Source organism: Portunus trituberculatus, chromosome 5 (genome assembly GCF_017591435.1).
Source record: "Portunus trituberculatus isolate SZX2019 chromosome 5, ASM1759143v1, whole genome shotgun sequence".
NCBI lineage: Eukaryota > Metazoa > Arthropoda > Malacostraca > Decapoda > Portunidae > Portunus > Portunus trituberculatus.
Genome location: NC_059259.1, coordinates 10,645,941 through 10,671,264, shown reverse-complemented (window position 1 = coordinate 10,671,264; position 25,324 = coordinate 10,645,941). Strand labels below are relative to the sequence as shown.

The window sequence follows — 25,324 nt, the reverse complement described above, 5'->3', positions numbered from 1 at the left end:
AATGGAACAGTGCCAGTGGAGTGGTAAAGAGCTGAGGTGGTTCCCATATATAAGAGCGGTAGGAAGAAAGAACCTTTAAATTACAGACCGGTATCACTAACTAGTGTAATATGCAAGATGTGTGAAAAAGTAATAAAGAAACAATGGATTGAGTTTCTTTAAGACAACAAAATATTATCAAATAGCCAATTTGGTTTTAGAAAAGGTCGGTCATGTGTGACAAATTTACTGAGTTTCTACTCTAGAATAGTTGATAAAGTACAAGAGAGAGAGAGGGATGGGTTGACTGTATTTATTTAGATCTAAAAAAGGCTTTTGATAAAGTGCCACATGAAAGATTACTATGGAAGTTAGAGAAGGGTGGCTTAAAAGGAAGCACATTGAGATGGATGAAGAATTACTTAAGGGGGAGAGAAATAAGGACGATAGTTAAAGATATGAAGTCCAAGTGGAGAACAGTAGTCAGCGGAGTGCCACAGGGTTCAGTATTGGCACCAATACTTTTTCTCGTATATATAAATGACATGCCAGAGGGAGTGAACAGCTACATAAATCTGTTTGCGGACGATGCGAAACTGTGCAGAGTCATTAAACAAAAAGAGGATTGTGAAATACTACAGGAAGACTTAAACAAGATCTGGAAATGGAGCAAAAAATGGGAGATGGAATTCAATGTGGACAAAAGCCATGTCATGGAAATGGGAAAAAGTGAAAGACGACCAGTGGGAATCTATAAGATGAGAGATGGAGTAGAACTAGAAAAAGTAAAAAAGGGAGTGACAATGGAAGAAAATAATCAACCGGTAAGCCATATTGATAGAATTTTCAGAGAGACGTATAATTTGCTAAGGAATATTGGAGTAGCATTTCACTATATGGACAAGGAAATGATGAAGAAATTGATAAGTACTAAAATAAGACCTAGATTGGAATATGCAGGAGTTGTGTGGACTCCTCATAAAAAGAAACACATAAGAAAATTAGAGAGACTACAAAAAATGGCTACAAGAATGGTTCCAGAATTTAAAGGGATGACATATGAGGAGAGACTAAAGGCTATGGATCTACCAACCTTGGAGCAGAGAAGAGAGAGAGGGGATCTGATACAAGTTTATAAATTGATTAACAGAATGGATGAAGTGGATAATGAGAAACTGATCCTGAGAGAAGAATATGACTTTAGAAACACAAGATCGCATAGTAAGAAACTAAGGAAGGGACGATGTCTGAGAGATGTTAAAAAATTTAGTTTCCTGCAAAGATGTGTTGAGACGTGGAACAGTTTGAGTGAGGAAGTGGTGTCAGCAAAGAGTGTACATAGTTTTAAAGAAAAATTGGATAAGTATGGATATGGAGATGGGACCACACGAGCATAAAGCCCAGGCCCTGTAAAACTACAACTAGGTAAATACACACACACACACACACAGATAGATGGATAAATTACATTTCATTTATTATTTTCATTTATATTGCTTTCAGTTAGTATATATTTATTATCCATTTTCAATTTTTTTTTCACACCACTTATATGAGGTAAAAGTCAGGGTTGTAGCTTCCATCTTGCTTGGTAACGAGAGAGGAAGTGGGGTGTGACCCGTGACATGTGACCTTACACGACCTGAGAGAGGACCCCAAGGGGCCCATCACCACATCATGGCAACATTGGTAAAAGCGCCTGCCACATGTCATACAGAATTTAGATAAATCGTTATAATTCTAAACATCAACACATATTGTACTATGTGGCCTCCTTTACTATGTACAGCAAACATAAAACATCACTTTCAAATAGTACATGAATGGAAAATAAGAGAGACGCATGTGTGAAAATTTATTTGGCAGCATTATTAGAGGTAAATGACATTACCTGCCCTACCCTGTACAGAACTGACTATAAACAAGAGGATGGGCTGTCAGGTGAGGTCAAACCCAGCCCCCACGAACAGCCACTCCCTGTTTGCAGTGAGGTGTAACATGAAGTCTCTTGACCTCTTCCACATCACATCAGTCAGCTGAGCATCATGGAGCACCATACACCAGAGCAGGAGCTGCCTTTACCACCATATCCAGAACCTGGCGTATCGTCCTACGAAGGGATCAGTGACGATTATCCTCTACTTCCCTCACCTTTCAGCCATTCTGATGTATGCCACATCATACCAGCTTACAGGGGAAACCTTAAGTTGATTGTCGGGCAGCATGTGTTCACAAAGGATAAGGAACAGAAGGAGCAAATAAGCTGGAGGTGTGTTAACAGAGACTGCACTTCAAGAGTCATCACCATCAACAGCATGATCAGCAAGTTGCACAACCCTGCTCATAACCATCACATAGTTCCTGGAAGAGTGGAGGTGGAGGTTATGTTATCAGCCATGAAGGAGTGTGTGGCAAACACGGCAGAACCCATCAGTCATATAGTCGACACTTGTTATGCCCAGGTTGAAGTTAGTTGAGCTCATCTCCTCCTGACAGTCGACACCATCAAGAGGACACTTAGACGGGAGCAACAGCAAGCAGGTGTGCGGGAACTGGCGCCCTTCAGAAGGACGATTTCAGGAGGCCCATTTCTTCAGTACGAAGAGGATGGAATTATGATATTTGCTTCAGACACAGACCTTCACTTCCTGGCACAGTTGCAACACTGGTTTGGTGATGGGACCTTCAGAGTAATCCAGTGGGCTATATGCAGCAATACAGTCTCAACACATACTACGATGGTGTTACGTATCCGTGTATATATGTATCATTATCGGGAAAGAGTGAACTTTCATATAGAAAAATGCTGAATAAGGTATTATAACTAATTCCCGGTAACACTGTTCCTTGTCCATCTTCAATCATGACAGACTTTGAAAAAACAGCGATGAACGCCTTCGAAGAGTGAAAAAACAGCGATGAACGCCTTCGAAGAGTGCTTCCCTGCTGCTGAAATTGCAGGCTGTTTTTTTTATCTAGGGCAGTGGTTCTCAAACGTTTTCATGAGCGACCCTATTTGGAACATTTCATTCCTTCGCGACCCAGAGTAAAGTAAAGAGAAAGAATATGTACAATGATATATAGTTATATACACGAGCCTGCATGGGCCCACTGCCAGTCCAACATACGCGCTTGATACAGGAGTCATTCCTGTCAGAGACACCATTACGTGGGGCCCAGGAGGAGGGAGGTGGGGGGAAGATGAACATACATAACAAAAGTAATTTGTGGTTAAAGAAGAATAATTCAATTAAGTAACTGAAATACACTGAAACACTGAAAGTATGATAATGTTCCTGTGTCCCTGTGACCCAACTTTGGGTCACGACCCATAGTTTGAGAACCACTGATCTAGGGCAATTGGCGTGGAGATGCATCCAGAGCTTGGGACTTAGTGCCAAATACATAGAACAAGGAGAATTTGCTTTAAGAGTGAAGAGACTGCTTGCTCTTGCTTTTGTGCCCCCCGGAAGTGTATAGATACATGTCTTTAATTCTCCAAGATGAAGCGGGCAGGAATGATGAATTAATGGACTTTATAAAATATTTTCAAGACACCTACGTTGGCCAGAGAATTAATGACACATTAGTGACTAGAGGCACATTCTCCCACACGAGCTGGAACATGTACAATAGGGTGAAGGAAGAGCTCCCATGTACAAACAATTCTATCGAGGGATGGCACAATGGATTTGGGAATACTCTCCCCAGTCATCCTGACATATGTGTCCTTGCTGCTAAGTACCAGAAGGAACACCATAAGGTCGTCATAACGAGGAAGCACCACTTGTCTAGGAGAAAGGTTCCTCAAGTCAGAAAAAATACCAAGTGATTAATAAATTAAGAGATTAAAAACATTGTTGAGTAAACTGGATAGCTGCGTTCTTGTAAATCTTCCATATTTAGAAACTGGTGAAGTGTATGACACTGAACACACAGTAGGCTGACTATGTTTGAACATTGATCAATATAGTATCTATAAGAATAAAACTTTGTAAATAAACATTTTAAAACTTATATTTTTTCTATTTATGGCTATTTTATATAATGAAGTGGAAATGCATGGTGTTGATTATGAATATGATAAAGTGAATGAATATAGATTTATTCATGAGTGAGGGCTCCGTCAATAAAGTTGTTGTTTTAGCAGTGGAGCAAGCATAAAAACTGAAGGAGAATTAGACCACTTTTTTTTATTTTTTTATTTATATACATATTTATTTATTTTTTTTTTTCATAGTAGTACCAGAGTCAGGAGGACTGAGTAATACAGGTACCACCAATCTCTCACTAGGAAGGTGACCAATGAAAGAGGCATGGGTTTTGTATGTGTGAATAAGATAAAAAAAACTTCTTGTGACTCTGGCATAGTTTTCAAATCAAAATATCTCAAAAACTTCAGTAAAGGGAATAGGTGCACTATATACCAGTAAAACGCCTCTGTAGGCGATGAACGAGCCAAGTCATGAGAGAGAGAGAGAGAGAGAGAGAGAGAGAGAGAGAGGAGGGGTTTACATTCCTTACCACCATTTCTACATTTTTTACTCCCTTTCAACTTGAGTTTTTTCTTCTCTCTCTCTCTCTCTCTCTCTCTCTCTCTCTCTCTCTCTCTCTCTCTCTCTCTCTCTCTCTCTCTCTCTCTCTCTCTCTCTCTCTTCCAGTCTTGTTTTCCTTCCATTCATCACTCCTGCCTTTCCCCTGTTCCTATGCAGGTGTTCTTTTCTCAATATATTTTCCAGGAAGTTCGTTGATCCTCCTACAATAAATTTATCAATCAAACAAACAATCTTCCTTCTCCTCCTCTTCCTCCACCTCCTTAACCGATTTATTTTGTCCTCCGTCTCCATCTCGTATCAATATAAATGAAAATAATAAATTAGATGTAATTTATTGATGTATCTATATCTATCTATCTATCTATCTATCTATCTATCTATCTATCTATCTATCTATATATATATATATATATATATATATATATATATATATATATATATATATATATATATATATATATATATAGAGAGAGAGAGAGAGAGAGAGAGTTCTAGGTCTAAGAGGCACGGGGACTCTTGTGTCACAGGGACTCTGCGTGGCGGAATGCCCATGACCCTCCCATTCTCCCAAGGGTATAAGGATTAGAGGGAGTGGCAGCTGAATCAGGTGGTCTGAGCATAGTATGGACTCTACGGAGTAACTGAAATCTGTGACGCTGAGTCTGCACCGTAGAGTCCCTGCACCATTCAGTCCGCACACGGGTGCTGTCTTACCTTCCTGACTTTGTGGCCAAGACACAGACTCCATCTAATCCACTTCCCCAGGAGTTCGTCCTGACAAGTCTTTCGAAGGCTGTCTGCTCCAATGACGACGAACAGTTCCTCTGTCCTGTTTGTGCTCTGTGGTAGTACCTTCACAGGACACAGTCCCGTTCTAGGCCTAGGCACCTTTTCCTCTCGGTCTGGGACCCCACTCGCCCTCTCTCTCTCCAAGACGGCCATCTCTTACTTCTCCAGCAGTTGATACAGGCTGCTCATGGGGATTTCCCTGATCATGTGGGACCTACACTCCGGGTAAGAGCACATGACGTATGGAGTGTGGCAGTGTCGCTACTGTGGTCCACTAACAAAGCAGTGGCTGATGTAATGGCAGTGGCCTGCTGGCGAACGCAGTCCGTTTTCGCCACTCACTACCTTAAGGCAGTCCTCAGGGTCTAGGACGGGATCTTCTCCCTAGGACCCGTCATGGCGGCTGGCAGCGTCGTACCTTAATGTCTGCTGCTTCGTGCCACACCCTCCTACACTCCAAACCAGTTTGCTGATTGTGGCATGGATCTATTGGGAGACGCTACGACAGCACTACCCAGCATTCTTCCCAGCGTGACTTCCATACATGACTGGTAAGAGTCATGAATACTTTGGACTTTTTTACCCATGGCCAATCTCCTTGGCGCCTAAATGTGGGAATCTGTCTATAGTAGAAGGAACAGGTCTTGTGTGAAATGACATTGTTATAACTAAAATGTATTTTTTCACTTATCTGTTCCTTCTACACACACTGCCATGCTTCCTCCCCATGCAATGCTTCTCTTCTGAGTTTTTTTTCTCACGGTCATTGAGAAGAGGGGTATGAAGATGGTTACCACGGGAAGGAATAGGAAAACAGTGCACTGATTTGTGCACATGGGGGGTGATTTTTTTTAGTCATTAACAGACTCAAGGAGACAGTGCATTCATTGCCAGGTAAGTGAAAAAATACATTTTAGTTATAAAAATGTCATAACTTCCACCAGATCTACACAATTTACCCTTAGAACCAGACACACCTTGAAAACCCCAATAACTTCCACCAGAACCTCATAATTTATCCAGAAAACCCCAAAATGCCTTGATAACACCAACAACTTCTACCAAAACCTTTTGAATGATGAAAACATCCTTAAAAACCCCCAATAACACCCTCTGGAACCTGTTAAACCATTTAGAACCACAATAACACACTGAAAACACCAATAACTTCCACTAAAACCTTTTAGAATTATGAAAAGATCTTTGAAAACCACAATAATTTCCACCAGAACCTCTTAATTTACCCTTAGAACCACAATAACACCTTGAAAACCCCTATAACTTTACCAGAACCTCTTAATTTATTCCTAGAACCACAAAACACCTTCAAAACATCAATAACTTCTATTAGAACCTCTTGAATTACTCTTAAAACCACAAAAACACCTTCAAAACCCCAGTAACTTCCACTGTAGCCTCTTAAATCCTTGTCTTTATTTGTATAGTGCTGCTGTTTCCTCTTTTCCTTTTTTTTTCTCTATTTTTCCCCCACCACTTATCCACTTGTTTCCTTATTCCTTTCTTTGTTTTTCCTGCTTTACTTCTATTTTCCATTTCTCTCATCATTCTCCTTTGTTTCCCTGTGTTTTTGAGGTATTTTTTTCCTGTTTCCCTGCAGATCGAGTGTTTGTGAAGGCATCCAACAAGACAATTTACTCTGTGGCGGTGAGGGCTGCTGTCAAACACTTCTGCAGTACTCAAAACAGTGTGGCCATCATCCTCTATGGTCCTTCACACACTGGTAAGCCCTGTGTTACTGCCCCTCTCTTCTTCAATGACTTAACCCCTTCAGTACTGGGATGCATTTTTACCTTGAGCTTTGGGTGTGATTAGACGATTTTGCTTACATTATGAAGGGTCTATGGAGGTTACAAGATTAATGGCCAGAGTCTTTGCTTTTTTTTAATCCCCATGTAAGTTTCTGAAGCTGTTTAAAAATTGCCAAATACTAACCAGAATGAATATAAAAACATGCCCTGGCACTGAAGGGGTTAAGCTTGCATCCTCAAACACCTCTGTGCTTTACCGCCACTATTTCAGAAGGTTTTATTTGAATTTACTTGAGTTTTTTTTTTAATGATTCTAGAGGCAGAGTGACAAGATTTCTTCACCATTAATGGTAGAAACACTATTGAAAACCCTGCTATCATCTTGGTGGCCCTTGAAAATAGTTGTGGTGAGAGAGCAAAGAGTGTCTGAATATGTGCCTTGTAAGTGTTCAATGCCTCAGAAAACTCAATTCTCCATCTAGCAACTCAACACAACCTTCCAGACAACTATCACCTCTTCTTCTGTGACACTCAGCTGTCTCCCTCTTCCACACTGAATATCCACAGTCTGTCCTTTACTCACAATCTTAACTGGAAACTTCACATCTCATGTCTTGCTAAAACAACTTGTATGAAATTTGGTGTGTGTGCCAGTTTTTCTCACCCTGTACAAGGGCCTTATTCATCCTTGTATGGAGTACTCTTTGTGTGTTTGTGGCAGGGTTGGCTGATTTAAATCTTGATTTAAATCATGATTTTAATCAGTTGATTTTTTTTAAAACATCAGTGATTAAATAAATTTTGTATTATGCTTTAGAAATTGAAATGGTATGAATAATGTTAAGACTGGATTTTATAATCAAATTTTATTATTGTATTAAGAAGTTACAGAAATTATGAACATAATTTTTATTATTGTAGCATACTTAAGCATAGAAGTGACAAAAAATAAAAATTATATACCTTGCAAGTTTGCAGAGAAATTTTGTAGTTGAATATATAAGAACAAAAAATAAAGATGACTGTTTTCCATTAGCAAAAAGAAAGTACAGGTAACTCAATTTATGCTATAGATGCATTTCAAGAGGCATCGCGTATATCAAAATTTGCGTAAAACAAACATGTAATTCTCATAAGAAACAATAGATAATAGGGGGATGCGGGATGTGGTCAAAAATAATTCTTACAAAATACTCTATTTATTTGGCTAAATTAAGATGTTTTGATTATTTACCATTCTAAATACTAGAAGTGTATTTAAAGTAAAGGGAAAAGCAAGAAATAATAAGAGAAAGCAAAAAATAATAAGAGAAAACAACAAAAAGAATATGTTAACACAACACTCACTGCGTCACTGCCTTCACCACTCACACCACAGTCACTCACCATCTTCCTCTGAGCTTGACCACTTTATCAAAAATCCACTTATCAAAAATAACCTCAAACGCAGAAGATGAAGGGCATTTTGAGGCCATCTTGGTGAATTATAGGCAGATTGAAGAGATTCTGTCTGTACTCAGTGCTGGCAGACTGCAAATGAGGCACGAGAAGAGCGGAGCTCCCACCTATCGGCCAGCTGTGGAACTCTCTGGCGCGCAGCTTGAAATTGCGTCTGGTGCTCAGTTTGAAAATGTGGTTGGGCCAAATCGTGTATAAGCAAACCGATCGCGCAAATTAAATTATGATAATTTTTTGGTCGTATTATAACAAAAACGCGTAAATCAAACACGCGTAAATCAAGAGTTACCTGTCCTTTGCAGTTAAATGTATAAGAACAAAAAGAGACTGTATTTTCCATTAATCCATGAAGTCTATGATTAATTATTATTTACATTTCAGTTCATTTTTTTAGAACCACAATAACATGGCTGCCTTCTCAGTACCAAGGCAGTTCCTTAATTTTGTGTGTACAAGTCCATAGGAGGAGAAAACTCTTTCAACTCTTGATGATGTGGCTACTGCAGTTAGGAGTTTACACACTGATAACAGAATATCACTGTCTAACATGGCTGTGTGTGAATCCCACCACTCAATAGCTGTCAGGATCTTGGTCACTGACTCGGTAAACCTGAACGCCTGGAAAGAAAGTGATTTTGCCTGAAACTTCATAATGACAGGAACAAGTGTTGCATATTTCTCATTAGCACGTGGAATTTGTGTTTACATGCAGTTTGCAGTTCTGAAGTCATTTGGCACTGACTGTAGAGTGATATAGGCTACATGTAGGCTTATAGTGTTCCTTGTATACTTATGGCAAGTCTATATAACACTGCTCCCTATAATTTCCATTTGCATTTCATCATTTCATGTTATATAATTGTATTTTTTACTTTTATGCAGCTTATTCTTTTTGTAATTGATATCCTAAAAATGTCCTTTAGCAATCAGATATCCCACAACATTTAAAATCTTGAAAAAATTGTTTTAAATCAAATAGATCTGAATAAGAAAAAAAAAATTGTCAAAAGGAAAAAATATATATTGCCAGCCCTGGTTTGGGGGCCTTCCACTCACACAATTTCATTAGATAAGGTGGAATCAAAAGCTTTTCGTCTCATCAACTCCCCTCCTCTGACTGACTGTCTTCAGCCTCTTTCTCACCACCAGAGTGTTGCAGCTCAGTCTTCTACAGCTATTTTCATGCTAACTATTAATACTTTTTTTTTTGTATGGTTTTTATACTTATGCATGCAGTAAGTCTTCGTTATATGGTAAATTCACAGTTACAGTATTTGGAAATTACTACCCTCAATTCGATATACGGTAAGAAAAATTCAGATACGGTATCCGCTCATGTCATCCGAGATGGTCCCAGTGTGTCATCCATGCCACACCTCCCCGCCACTCACAGTACTGACTTTAACTTGACCACCCTTGGAACTTGTTATCTCTTTCCCCTTTTTTTTAACTGCATTACATTTTACTTACATGCATTACTAATTAGATGAATAAATGGAATATTAAAGGGTCTAATGTAAGCACAAATATATTCATGATAATCATGGCAAACACTAAAAACCTACTACCAGCGGCAAACCATGCAGCAACTGATAAAGGGCACTGATGGGCCTGGCAAACCCACTATCAGTGAATGGTGGAAGTCATATAACATCAAGCACGCCTTAGATAACATTAAGTCATCTTGGTACAAAGTGAAGACATCTACCATGAACTTGGCATTGAATAAAGTATAGCCAGAATGCACGCATGACTTCCCAGGCTTCACTGAAGACAACATCGGTGTGATCAGAAATGATATAGTAAATCTGTACCATAGGGCTGGCTTCAATGAAGTTGATGATGATAATATTCAAGATCTTTTGGAAAGCCATGCTGAATCTCTCTCAAATGATGAACTTATAGAGCTAGACAAGGCATCACAGGAGGCAGAAGAGGGAGACGAGGAAGAAGAACCTGTGCGTGGCTTGACAACAAAACTCTTAGAGAATGTCTCAGTGGTATCGAAAAAGCTCTGGAAACCCTGAAGGAATGTGACCCAAATCCTGCCAGGAGTAGCAAAGTGGCTCATGACGTAGAGAAAAGTGTCAAGATTTATCAAGAAATCTATGATGAAAAAACAAGAAAAATAAACAGTCCTACATCTACTCATTCTTCAAGCCAATCAGACATGCCATCCCTATCACACCTGTCGACCCTGCTACAGCTGGCCCTTCCTCAATATCCTCTTTCTTCAAGCCATTGAAACATGCCGATCCTGCTACAGTTTTACATCTGCTTCCGACAGTGCAGACGACAACGTCTTGTCCTTGTCTGCCCACTCGGCGGAAGATGAGTAAGGGCTGAAATCCCCACTGTCCCGTAGCCTCGGGAGGGACATCATCTGATAGAATACATGGCGATTGAAAGGTAAATAAAAACATTTTTATTTACTTCTTTTGAGCAGCACTTTACCTTTTTTTTTTAATGATTATTTTCATGTACAGTCAACCCTCGGCTATCGCGACTTCAGCTATCGCGTTTTATTGCTATCACGCACCCATGAAAAGCTGCTAAAATTTCATTATCGCGACCTCAGATGCCTGCTATCGCACGCCCAGCCATGACGTCATGGGATATCTGAGCGCTCATTGGCCAAAACCGCCTTCCCGCCAAGATGAAACACAGTCTCTGAGTTGTTCAATTCGGCTATGCGTTTTCGGCTATGGCACGGCTATTTCAGTTCCAATTAGGTGCGATAGCCGAGGGTTAAGTGTATTTTCATTTCTGTAGGGGTGACTTATGACTGGAACGCATTCCCTATTATTACATGTTATAATGGGTTCGGTATACGGTAAATTCGATGTGCAGTAAGGTTTTCAGGAATGCATATGTACTGTATAACGAGGACTTACTGTACCTCCTCCTTCATTTTATTGTTTCCTCTACCTATATTTTCCTTTTTCCTTCATCTTCACAGTTTCCTCAACTTAATCCTTCTCCATCATTTCAATATCCATTCACATTCTCATTTATTTACCTGCAAAGAAAAAAGGAAACCTTACCTAACACACACACACACACACACACACACACACACACACACACACACACACACACACACACACACACACACACACATGGTTCATAACCCAGAAAAGTACAGTAAGAAAGGACTAAAGAAACTTACGTATGAGCGGAATGTAATGTATTCCAACATAAATGGAGTGATATCGGGGATTTTAGAACTCAACGATTACTTGAGGGACAAGAACCCAGATATTGTGGGTCTTACTGAAACAAAACTGAGAGAGGGAGAAGACCTGATGATGGTTGGAGAAGGGAAATATAATGTTTGGAAAAGAAATAGAGTAGGTAAGATGGGAGGAGGAGTGATGTTGCTGGTTAAAAAGATATAAAGGTGGATCAAGTGAAAGAAGGTATGGGAAAGGCAGAAGTGCTAAAGATCAGAGCAGAAACTAATGAAGGAAAAAGAGGCACTACATAGTGGTGTACGTACCACCTAAGACAAATGCATGGTCAGTACAGGAATATGAAGAAATGATAAGTGATACAGGAACATGTCTGGAAGAAATGTTGGGTGGCTGTGAACGAACTATAATGATGGGAGATTTTAATTGTAAAGAGGTGTGTTGGGAGGACTGGTCAATGGAAGGATCAGAGACAACATGGGGAAATACACTATTGACACTGGCAATGGAAAATGTGTTAACTCAGTGGGTCAAAGAAGATACTAGGTTTGGAGGAGAGGGAGCATCGTCAAGACTGGACTTGGTCTTTAGTACAGAGCCAATGGTCATTGAGGAGATGAGGGTGGAGTGCCCTTTAGCAAAGAGTGATCATGCAGTTTTGGAGTTCAAGGTGATAGATGAAGAGAAATCTAGAAGAAATGAAGAATATAAAGTGGGAAGATGGAATTATGCCAAGACAGATTTTGGAAACCTAAAGAAATTCTTTCAAGAGACAAATTGGATGAAATTCAAGAGTGCTAAGGGAGCAAATGAAAAGTGGAAGGAATTTATAAAATATACAAAGAAGGTGAGAAAAATTTGTACCAATAAGACAACATAGAGAAGTTGGAAAGCAGGACTGGTTTAACGATAGATGTGAAAAGGCTAGAACAAGAAAAGAGGATGCATGGAAGAGGTGGAGAAGGAAAAGACGGATTAAGCAGTGGGAAAGTTACAAAAGAGCAAGAAATGAATATGTGTTGATTAGAAGAGAAGAAAGAAAGAAACAAGAAAAGGATATAATTGATAAATGTAAAGACCAACCAAGGCTTTTTACAGACATGTGAACAACAACATCAAAAATAGAGAAAGTATTGAAAGTTTAGAAGTAAATGGAGTATGCAGTGAAGATCCCAGGAAATGGCAGAGGCTATGAATGGATGCTTTCGGAAGGTATTCACAAAGGAGACTGCTTTTGACAAACCACTGGTAATGGAACAGAAAGGGATTATGAAGGAGTTTCAAGTAACTGTGGAGGAGATCAAGAATATGATGGGGAGTTTAGAAGTGAGAAAAGCTGTGGGACCTGATGGGGTATCAGGATGGATTTTAAGAGAATGCAGGAGCAACTGGCAGAAAAAGTTTGTGAAGTAATTGATGCCTCATTAAGGGAAGGTGTAGTGCCCCAAGACTGGAAAAGAGCTAACATTGTCCCAATCTATAAATCAGGTAACAAGAGAGACCCATTGAACTATAGACCAGTGTCACTTACAAGTGTGGTAGCTAAGATGTGTGAGAGGGTGGTGAAGAATAGATGGACAGACTTCTTGGAGAAAATGACATACTTTGTGAGTGTCAATTTGGTTTTAGAAAAGGGCGTTCATGCACGACAAACCTGATATGTTACTATTCGAGGGTGATAGATGTAATACAGGAAAGAGATGGTTGGGCTGATGGAATATATCTGGATTTAAAAAAGGCCTTTGATAAGGTACCACACCGGAGACTGATCTGGAAACTTGAAATGGTAGGAGGAGTGCATGGCAGTTTACTAAAATGGATGGAAGACTTTTGGTAGGAAGAGAAATGAGAACAATAATTAAGGACAGACCATCAGAATGGGGCTTGGTGGAGAGTGGAGTTCCACAGGGATCAGTGTTGGCACCAGTAATGTTCGCGGTCTACATAAATGACATGGTGGATGGGGTGTCCAGTTATGTGAGCCTATTTGCAGACGATGCAAAATTGTTAAGAAAAGTGAGATGTGACAAAGATTGCGAACTACTCCAGGAAGACTTGGACAGAATATGGAAATGGAGCTGTACATGGCAAATGGAGTTCAACACGACAAAATGCAAGAAAATAGAGTTTGGCAAGAGTGAAAGAAGAATCAGGAGTATGTACAAGATAGGAAATGAAGACATAAAACCAGTCATGAAGAAAAAGACCTTGGGGTGACAATTACCAATGACCTATCGCCAGAGAGACATATAAACAAAATAATTGGAGAAGTATTGAACTTATTGAGGAACATAAGAGTGGCGTTCGTATATTTAGATGAAGAAATGATGAAGAAAATAATTACTGCAATGATAAGACCGAGGCTTGAATATGCAACAATACAGTGGGCTCCGAACTTAAAGAAACACATAAGGAAACTAGAGAAAGTACAGAGGGCTGCAACAAAAATGGTGCCTGACTTAAGAGATTTGACTTATGAAGACAGACTGAAAAGAATGCAACTTCCGACCCTGGAAAACAGAAGAGAAAGGGGAGACCTGATAGCAATATACAGAGTGATGATTGGCATGGAAAAATGGATAGGGAAGATCTGTGTATGTGGAATGAAAGAATGTCGAGAGGGCATGGGAAAAACTAAAATGGCCACTTATAGGAGAGATGTGAAAAATATAGCTTCCTCATAGAAGGGTGGAAGCATGGAATAGTTTAGACGTGGAAGTGGTCAACGCAAGGAATATTCATGATTTTAAGAAAAAGCTGGACATTAATAGATATGGAGACGGGACAACACGAGCATAGCTCTTTTCCCGTATGTTACAATTAGGTAAATACAATTAGGTAAATACACACACACACACACACACACACCGTCGATGGCGGATGTGGTCGCTGAGCTCCAGAGCAATCATCTCTAATTCTACAGTTACCATTGCCTAAGAGTAACCAAGGTGGGAAAGGAGCTTGTAATGTTTGTCCCGTCTCCATATAGTCATGTTAACTGTTGATTAGCAAAATAATGTCCAGGGAAGGTGAATATAAACTGTAGCCTGCGTTTGAGCCATCAGCTGGTTTGTTTACATCTGCGCAACATGGCGGCCGTGAACTCGAAAGATGAATCAGACTTCACAGGATTTCAAGGAATAATGGAGAAGAGCGTTTATGTGAAGAAAATTCTGGAGTTGGAAGGTAAAATTGAAAAACTGTTTGAAAAGTATGGGGCCTGGAAACGAGTTATGACAATGTAATGAAAGAGTGTGCCGATATGAAGAAAGAAAATGAAGTACTGAAAGAGGAAGTTAAGCTAATTAAAGTGAATTGCGACAAATGTGGAGAATCTTTAGGAAAAGTGATGGAGAAGCAGGCTGAATGGAAAAAAAGTCAGGAAGTGGAAAGAAAGGAGGTAAATTACAAAGTTGCAAGTCTGGAAAAGGAAATCAAAGAGTCTGGGAGAAAACTTTGGGCCTTGCTGAAATTATAGATCAACAGATCATAGAAGAGAAGATTGCTGAGAAAGTGGTGAAGGTTATTAAGTCAAATGAGACATTGGTGAGGGAAACTGTAGACAAAAGAGATGTGTGGTGATATTTGGTGTGGAGGAGGATAAGACACCGAGTAAAATGGAGAGAGAGAAAACATAAAAAGGTGATAAATAATATCATTAATGTGGTGCAGGAGGAGGAAAAGACCTAGTACAAGAAATAGAGGACTTCCATAGAATTGGAAAGTTCACAGGAGAAGGTATGAGGCCAATAAGAATCAAACTTAAGTCACAAAAGGATGTAGATGAATTGGTGGAGAAGTCATGGAGGCTAGCCCAGCAGGAAACAACAAGGAAGATTTGGTTGAGAAGAGATCTCGGTGAAAAGGAAAGAGAAATGTTAAATGAGTTGAGAAAGGAGGCTTTGAAAAAAATGAAGAGAGGACAGAAGAGGAGAAGAAAGAGTTTTTCTGGAGAATCTTGGATATGAGACTGAGGAAGTGGTTCATAACCCAGAAAAGTACAGCAAGAAAGGACTAAAGAAACTTATGTATGAGCGGAATGTAATGTATTCCAACATAAATGGAGTGATATCGGGATTTTAGAACTCAACGATTACTTGAGGACAAGAACCCAGATATTGTGGGTCTTACTGAAACAAAACTGAGAGAGGAGAAGACCTGATGATGGTTGGAGAAGGAAATATAATGTTTGGAAAAGAAATAGAGTAGGTAAGATGGGAGGAGGAGTGATGTTGCTGGTTAAAAAGATATAAAGGTGGATCAAGTGAAAGAAGGTATGGGAAAGGCAGAAGTGCTAAAGATCAGAGCAGAAACTAATGAAGGAAAAAGAGGCACTACATAGTGGTGTACGTACCACCTAAGACAAATGCATGGTCAGTACAGGAATATGAAGAAATGATAAGTGATACAGGAACATGTCTGGAAGAAATGTTGGGTGGCTGTGAACGAACTATAATGATGGGAGATTTTAATTGTAAAGAGGTGTGTTGGGAGGACTGGTCAATGGAAGGATCAGAGACAACATGGGAAATACACTATTGACACTGGCAATGGAAAATGTGTTAACTCAGTGGGTCAAAGAAGATACTAGGTTTGGAGGAGAGGGAGCATCGTCAAGACTGGACTTGGTCTTTAGTACAGAGCCAATGGTCATTGAGGAGATGAGGGTGGAGTGCCCTTTAGCAAAGAGTGATCATGCAGTTTTGGAGTTCAAGGTGATAGATGAAGAGAAATCTAGAAGAAATGAAGAATATAAAGTGGGAAGATGGAATTATGCCAAGACAGATTTTGGAAACCTAAAGAAATTCTTTCAAGAGACAAATTGGATGAAATTCAAGAGTGCTAAGGAGCAAATGAAAAGTGGAAGGAATTTATAAAAATATACAAAGAAGGTGAGAAAAATTTGTACCAATAAGACAACATAGAGAAGTTGGAAAGCAGGACTGGTTTAACGATAGATGTGAAAAGGCTAGAACAAGAAAAGAGGATGCATGGAAGAGGTGGAGAAGGAAAAGACGGATTAAGCAGTGGGAAAGTTACAAAAGAGCAAGAAATGAATATGTGTTGATTAGAAGAGAAGAAAGAAAGAAACAAGAAAAGGATATAATTGATAAATGTAAAGACCAACCAAGGCTTTTTACAGACATGTGAACAACAACATCAAAAATAGAGAAAGTATTGAAAGTTTAGAAGTAAATGGAGTATGCAGTGAAGATCCCAGGAAATGGCAGAGGCTATGAATGGATGCTTTCGGAAGGTATTCACAAAGGAGACTGCTTTTGACAAACCACTGGTAATGGAACAGAAAGGGATTATGAAGGAGTTTCAAGTAACTGTGGAGGAGATCAAGAATATGATGGGGAGTTTAGAAGTGAGAAAAGCTGTGGGACCTGATGGGGTATCAGGATGGATTTTAAGAGAATGCAGGGAGCAACTGGCAGAAAAAGTTTGTGAAGTAATTGATGCCTCATTAAGGGAAGGTGTAGTGCCCCAAGACTGGAAAAGAGCTAACATTGTCCCAATTTATAAATCAGGTAACAAGAGAGACCCATTGAACTATAGACCAGTGTCACTTACAAGTGTGGTAGCTAAGATGTGTGAGAGGGTGGTGAAGAATAGATGGACAGACTTCTTGGAGAAAATGACATACTTTGTGAGTGTCAATTTGGTTTTAGAAAAGGGTGTTCATGCACGACAAACCTGATATGTTACTATTCGAGGGTGATAGATGTAATACAGGAAAGAGATGGTTGGGCTGATGGAATATATCTGGATTTAAAAAAGGCCTTTGATAAGGTACCACACCGGAGACTGATCTGGAAACTTGAAATGGTAGGAGGAGTGCATGGCAGTTTACTAAAATGGATGGAAGACTTTTGGTAGGAAGAGAAATGAGAACAATAATTAAGGACAGACCATCAGAATGGGGCTTGGTGGAGAGTGGAGTTCCACAGGGATCAGTGTTGGCACCAGTAATGTTCGCGGTCTACATAAATGACATGGTGGATGGGGTGTCCAGTTATGTGAGCCTATTTGCAGACGATGCAAAATTGTTAAGAAAAGTGAGATGTGACAAAGATTGCGAACTACTCCAGGAAGACTTGGACAGAATATGGAAATGGAGCTGTACATGGCAAATGGAGTTCAACACGACAAAATGCAAGAAAATAGAGTTTGGCAAGAGTGAAAGAAGAATCAGGAGTATGTACAAGATAGGAAATGAAGACATAAAACCAGTCATGAAGAAAAAGACCTTGGGGTGACAATTACCAATGACCTATCGCCAGAGAGACATATAAACAAAATAATTGGAGAAGTATTGAACTTATTGAGGAACATAAGAGTGGCGTTCGTATATTTAGATGAAGAAATGATGAAGAAAATAATTACTGCAATGATAAGACCGAGGCTTGAATATGCAACAATACAGTGGGCTCCGAACTTAAAGAAACACATAAGGAAACTAGAGAAAGTACAGAGGGCTGCAACAAAATGGTGCCTGACTTAAGAGATTTGACTTATGAAGACAGACTGAAAAGAATGCAACTTCCGACCCTGGAAAACAGAAGAGAAAGGGGAGACCTGATAGCAATATACAGAGTGATGATTGGCATGGAAAAATGGATAGGGAAGATCTGTGTATGTGGAATGAAAGAATGTCGAGAGGGCATGGGAAAAACTAAAATGGCCACTTATAGGAGAGATGTGAAAAAATATAGCTTCCCTCATAGAAGGGTGGAAGCATGGAATAGTTTAGACGTGGAAGTGGTCAACGCAAGGAATATTCATGATTTTAAGAAAAGCTGGACATTAATAGATATGGAGACGGGACAGCACGAGCATAGCTCTTTTCCCGTATGTTACAATTAGGTAAATACAATTAGGTAAATACACACACACACACACACACACACACACACACACACACACACACACACACACTCACTCATTCATCTACACTCCTATCCTGCCCCAGGCAAGAGCAGGTACCTGATGGGGCCAGCGCAGCATCCGAGGGGCATCCTACAGAGATCCTTTGCTGACATCCTCTCCTATGCCAAGACTGTTAGGTCTTACTTTTGTCTCTTTAGGTGAGGGACGCTACCTTCTTGAATTTCTTGCTATTTATCAAACCGTTATTATTATTATTTTTTTATTGTTAGTACTTTTAAATATATACTTTTTAATGTCTCATCTTTCCAAACTCTTTCTATTTTAAGCCTTTTCAGTAGCATGATGTGTTTGTATATTCATTCTATTTACTATTTGGTGATTCTATACAGCTTCAGAAACTCGTGTGGGGGATTTAGATAGTGAAGACTCTGGCCATTCATCTTCTGACCTCCATAGACCCTTCCTAATGTCAGTAAAATGGTCTAATTGTACATAAATCTTCAGGTAGAAATGTGTCCCAGTACTGAATGGATTGTTCTTTTACTTTTAGTCTTAAAACAAAAAAGTAAAATAAATTAAACAAAAATATCTTGCCCTCATTTCACTTTCATTTCCTTCAATATATTAATTTCCCAAACAATTTCTATTTCTCTCATCTTATTCTTTTTATTTTTTTTAATCTTTTATCTTTACTTTTCAAACATAAAAGAAAAAGAAAATAAATAAGATATTGCATTCATTTCTCTCCTTTTATTAATTTTTGTAAACAATTTCTATTTCTCAAACCTCTTTTTTTCTTTTTAATGATTAACTTTTCAATCATAAAAAAGTAAAATAAAGTAAATAAAAAGATCTTATCCTCATTTAACTTTCATTTCCTTCCTTATATTAATTTCCTAAACCGTTTCTATTTCTCACATCTCCATATTCTTTTTAATTTTTAATCTTTACTTTTATAAACAAAATAAAATAAAGTGAAATAAAAATACCTCATATTTCTTTAATTTTCTTCCATATATTAATTTCTGTAAACAATTTCTATTTCTCAAACCTTTTATTTTTTTTTTCCTTTTTTAATCTTTTACCTGAACTTTTACAAACATGTCACACTCATTTAACTTTCATTTCCTTCCTTATATTAATTTCCCAAACAATTTCTACCTCTCAAACTTCAATTTATTTCCCCAGAGTGTCATTTATTGAGATCTACAATGAAAAGGTAGAAGATTTACTCATCACCACCACCACCACCACCACAACACCACCCCTAAGGCTAGAGACAGACTGTGGTGGGCGTGTGGTGTGGTGTGGTGCCCGAGAGGTTGTCATCACCAAGCTACAGGAGGTATGTGGCATTGTGTGGTGTTGTGTGTGTTTGTGGTGTTGACTGAGAGTTGATGAGGGTGTGAATGGTGATCTGCGGTGTTTTTGGGTTCTTGTTGTGTTTGGTGGTGTTAGTGGTGATGTGTGGTGTTTTGGTGGTGTTTTATCTCTCTCTCTCTCTCTCTCTCTCTCTCTCTCTCTCTCTCTCTCTCTCTCTCTCTCTCTCTCTCTCTCTCTCTCTCTCAAGTAAGTATTTTATTTTCCTATAACAAAAAAATAGACCAATTCAAATATTATTGCTAATTAACTTCCTTATACTCACTCTCTCTCTCTCACACAGCTGGAGGAGGTGTACATGCAGGGTCACAGTGAGCACGTGAGGAGGGCGCGGAGAACTAAGGGAAGGCGGGAGGCGTCACACACTGTCTTCCGGATTGTGAGTTAGAAATGTTGCTCGTGTGTGTGTGTGTGTGTGTGTATTTACCTTGTTGTAGTTTTACAGGGCCTGGACTTTATGCTCGTGTGGCCCTGTCTCCATATCTACAGTTATCCAATTTTTCTTTAAAACTATGCACACTCGTTGCTGACACCACTTCCTCACTCAAACTGTTCCAAGTCTCAACACATCTTTGCGGGAAACTATATTTTTTAACATCTCTCAGATATCTTTCCTTCCTCAGTTTCTTACTATGCGATCTTGTGCTTCTAATGTCATATTCTTCTCTCAGGATTAGTTTCTCATTATCCACTTCATCCATTCCGTTAATCAATTTATAAACTTGTATCAGATCCTCTCTCTCTCCTCTCTGTTCCAGGGTTGGTAGATCCATAGCTTTTAGTCTCTCCTTTAAATTCTGGAACCGTTCTTGTAGCCATTTTTTGTAGTCTCTCCAATTTCCTTACGTGTTTCTTTTTATGGGGGTCCACACAACTCTTGCATATTCCAATCTGGGTCTTATTTTAGTACTTATCAATTTCTTCATCATTTCTTTGTTCATATAGTGAAATGCTAATCCAATATTCTTTAGCAAATTATATGTCTCTCTGAAAATTTTATGAATATGACTTACCGGTTGATTATTTTCTTCCATTGTCACTCCCAAGTCCTTTTCCTTTTTATTACTTTTTCTAGTTCTACTCCATCTCCCATCTTATAGATTCCCACTGGTCGTCTTTCACTTTTTCCCATTTCCATGACATGGCTTTTGTCCACATTGAATTCCATCTCCCATTTTTACTCCATTTCCAGATCTTGTTTAAGTCTTCCTGTAGTATTTCACAAACCTCTTTTTGTTTTATGACTCTGCACAGTTTCGCATTGTCCGCAAACAGATTTATGTAGCTGTTCACTTCCTCTGACATGTTGTTTATATATACGAGAAAAAGTATTGGTGCCAATACTGACCCGTGTGGCACTCCACTGTCTACTGCTCTCCACTTGGACTTCACACCTTTAACTACCATCCTTATTTCTCTCCCCCTCAAGTAATTTTCCATCCATCTCAATGTGCTTTCTTTTAAGCCACCCTTCTCCTCTAACTTCCATAGTAATCTTTCAAGTGACTCTTTATCAAACGCCTTTTTTAACTCTAAATAAATACAGTCAATCCATCCTTCTCTCTCTTGTACTTTATCAACTATTCTAGAGTAAAAACTCAATAAATTTGTTACACACGACCGACCTTTTCTAAAATCAAATTGGCTATTTGGTAATATTTTGTTGTCTTCAAGAAACTCAATCCATTGCTTCTTTATTACTTTTTCACACATCTTGCATATTACACTAGTTAGTGATACCGGTCTGTAATTTAAAGGTTCTTCCTTCCTTCCGCTCTTATATATGGGAACCATCTCAGCTCTTTTCCATTCTACTGGTACTGTTCCATTTTCTATTGAGCATTTTATGATGTATATAGGACTTGCTAGTTCTTCCCTACATTCTTTCAGTATTCTGCCTGAGACTTCATCCGGTCCCATTGCCTTCTCCTCATCTAATTCCATCATCAACTCTTTTATTTCAAGCTTGGTTACTTTAATCTCTTTCATATAGACAGTCTCTCTATTACCCTGTGGTCTTTCAAATTTGGATTCCTTAGTAAAGACCTCCTGAAATTTACTATTTAACAGTTCTGCCATACTTTTTGGATCTTCCACCATCCCATTCTCTCCTTTTAACCTTTCTGTTGTTTATTTTGTTTATATGTCTCTCTGGCGATAGGTCATTGGTAATTGTCACCCCAAGGTCTTTTCTTCATGACTGGTTTTATGTCTTCATTTCCTATCTTGTACATACTCCTGATTCTTCTTTCACTCTTGCCAAACTCTATTTTCTTGCATTTTGTCGTGTTGAACTCCATTTGCCATGTACAGCTCCATTTCCATATTCTGTCCAAGTCTTCCTGGAGTAGTTCGCAATCTTTGTCACATCTCACTTTTCGTAACAATTTTGCATCGTCTGCAAATAGGCTCACATAACTGGACACCCCATCCACCATGTCATTTATGTAGACTGCGAACATTACTGGTGCCAACACTGATCCCTGTGGAACTCCACTCTCCACCAATCCCCATTCTGATGGTCTGTCCTTAATTATTGTTCTCATTTCTCTTCCTACCAAAAGTCTTCCATCCATTTTAGTAAACTGCCATGCACTCCTCCTACCATTTCAAGTTTCCAGATCAGTCTCTGGTGTGGTACCTTATCAAAGGCCTTTTTTAAATCCAGATATATTCCATCAGCCCAACCATCTCTTTCCTGTATTACATCTATCACCCTCGAATAGTAACATATCAGGTTTGTCGTGCATGAACGCCCTTTCCTAAAACCAAATTGACACTCACAAAGTATGTCATTTTTCTCCAAGAAGTCTGTCCATCTAGTCTTCACCACCCTCTCACACATCTTAGCTACCACACTTGTAAGTGACACTGGTCTATAGTTCAATGGGTCTCTCTTGTTACCTGATTTATAGATTGGGACAATGTTAGCTCTTTTCCAGTCTTGGGGCACTACACCTTCCCTTAATGAGGCATCAATTACTTCACAAACTTTTTCTGCCAATTGCTCCCTGCATTCTCTTAAAATCCATCCTGATACCCCATCAGGTCCCACAGCTTTTCTCACTTCTAAACTCCCCATCATGTTCTTGATCTCCTCCACCGTTACTTGAAACTCCTTCATAATCCCTTTCTGTTCCATTACCAGTGGTTTGTCAAAAGCAGTCTCCTTTGTGAATACCTTCCGAAAGCATCCATTCATAGCCTCTGCCATTTCCTGGGATCTTCACTGCATACTCCATTTACTTCTAAACTTTCAATACTTTCTCTATTTTTGATGTTGTTGTTCACATGTCTGTAAAAAAGCCTTGGTTGGTCTTTACATTTATCAATTATATCCTTTTCTTGTTTCTTTCTTTCTTCTCTTCTAATCAACACATATTCATTTCTTGCTCTTTTGTAACTTTCCCACTGCTTAATCCGTCTTTTCCTTCTCCACCTCTTCCATGCATCCTCTTTTCTTGTTCTAGCCTTTTCACATCTATCGTTAAACCAGTCCTGCTTTCCAACTTCTCTATGTTGTCTTATTGGTACAAATTTTTCTCACCTTCTTTGTATATTTTTATAAATTCCTTCCACTTTTCATTTGCTCCCTTAGCACTCTTGAATTTCATCCAATTTGTCTCTTGAAAGTGTGTGTGTGTGTGTGTGTGTGTGTGTGTGTGTGTGTGTGTGTGTGTGTGTGTGTGTGTGTGTGTGTATTTACCTAGTTGTATTGTACAGGGTTCAAGTGGGGCTCATAGTGTCCTGTTTCCAATGTCTCCATTTATCCAATTTTTCTTTAAAGTTATGCACCTTATGTGCTGTAACAACTGTATTTTCCAATATCCTTCACACACTTTACATGCCCTTTTGTCCTTCTATCTTTTGTCACCAGCACCAGGTCTTCCTTGTCTATCTTTTTCAATATCATTTACTATTTTATACATTGTTATTAGGTCTCCTCATTCTCTTTTTATCTTGTAAGGTTGGCAGTCTCATTTCTTGCAGCCTTTCTTCATATGTGAGGTCCTTTAGTTCCAGCACCATCTTTGTAGCAATGTTATGAATCCGTTCTAATCTTCTTATATCTTTTTTAGAGCTCGAAGACCACACCACTGCTGCATATTCCAGTCTTGGACGTATCATGCTTGTGATGACTTTTCTTTCATCATATCTTTGTCCATGAAATGAAATGCCACTCTTATATTAGTCCAGGGGTGTGGAGTTGGATTTTCAAAGTCCGACTCCAGGAAATTTGAAGGTTGCGACTCCGACTCCAACTCCGACTCCAGGAAATTTGAAGGTTGCGACTCCGACTCCGACTTTTTTTTTTTTTTTTATACAGTACAACAATATAGTCAGTTTTTTTTACATGAGGGATGGTGGCCAAGGGAAAAGATTAAACAAAAAGCCTGCTAGTTGCCACACCCAAAAAAGACGAAAGTTAAGAGAATCAATACTTACTTATTTTTGAGTCAATCCATAATAAAAGTGTACTTGACGATTATATAATTATCATAAATTAATAAAAATCTTTATATGTAATAACATGCTATAATTATTCTCTAAATTAAGTAATGGTATTCATGGTTATTGTTCTGCTATAATTATCTGATGTAATAAAAACTTGAAATGGAAGTAATATTGAATGTGACTAAATTCTTATTTATTTGATCACAGCGGCACAGCCTTTGAAAAATGTGTATGTGGTTTGAAAATTTTTTTATTCAAAATGAACTTAGAGTTAAAGGAGTCGGAGTCGCTCATATTTTTACCAACTCCGACTCCGACTCCGAATCCGACTCTGACTCTGACTCTGACTCTGACTCCAATTCCGACTCCGACTCCGGCCAAAAGTAGCTGACTCCTCGACTCTGACTCTGACTCTGACTCCACACCCCTGTATTAGTCAACATTTTTATATGCTAATCCAAATATATATATTTTTTTTCATGGTTCACATTTTCCTGTATAGTCACTTCCAGATCTTTTTCCTCTTTAGTGTTCATTATTTGTTCCTCTCCCTTTAAATAGTTCTATACCAGTCTTCTCTTACTCTTTCCTAGTTCCATTATATGACATTTCTTGGCATTGAACTCCAATTTCCACTTCCTACTCCACTCATAGACTTTTTTTCTATATTTTCCTGCAACAGCAGACAGTCATCTCTGGTTTTGATAACTCTTAGCAGCTTTGCATCATCAGCGAACAAATTAATATAACTGTTTACCCCCAATGTGAATGTCGTTTACATATATCTGGAACATAATTGGGCCTAATACTGACACTTGTTACTTTACCCCAAGATGAGTATGTATCTCTGATC

At 38.9% G+C, this 25,324-nt stretch overlaps 1 protein-coding gene across 1 annotated transcript in view; it reads left to right on the top strand.

Moving 5' to 3' along the window:
* The first annotated feature begins 5,015 nt into the window (after nucleotides 1-5,015).
* The window catches only part of LOC123515017 (kinesin-related protein 10-like), a 60,552-nt gene continuing 40,243 nt past the window's right edge, over nucleotides 5,016-25,324 (top strand). Inside the window, exons 1-5 of the mRNA XM_045273379.1 lie at nucleotides 5,016-5,875; nucleotides 6,943-7,065; nucleotides 18,719-18,833; nucleotides 19,825-19,981; nucleotides 20,300-20,395. Coding sequence (XP_045129314.1) covers nucleotides 5,869-5,875; nucleotides 6,943-7,065; nucleotides 18,719-18,833; nucleotides 19,825-19,981; nucleotides 20,300-20,395 — 498 coding nt within the window. The 5' untranslated portion in view covers nucleotides 5,016-5,868. The remainder of the gene's footprint in view (nucleotides 5,876-6,942; nucleotides 7,066-18,718; nucleotides 18,834-19,824; nucleotides 19,982-20,299; nucleotides 20,396-25,324) is intronic.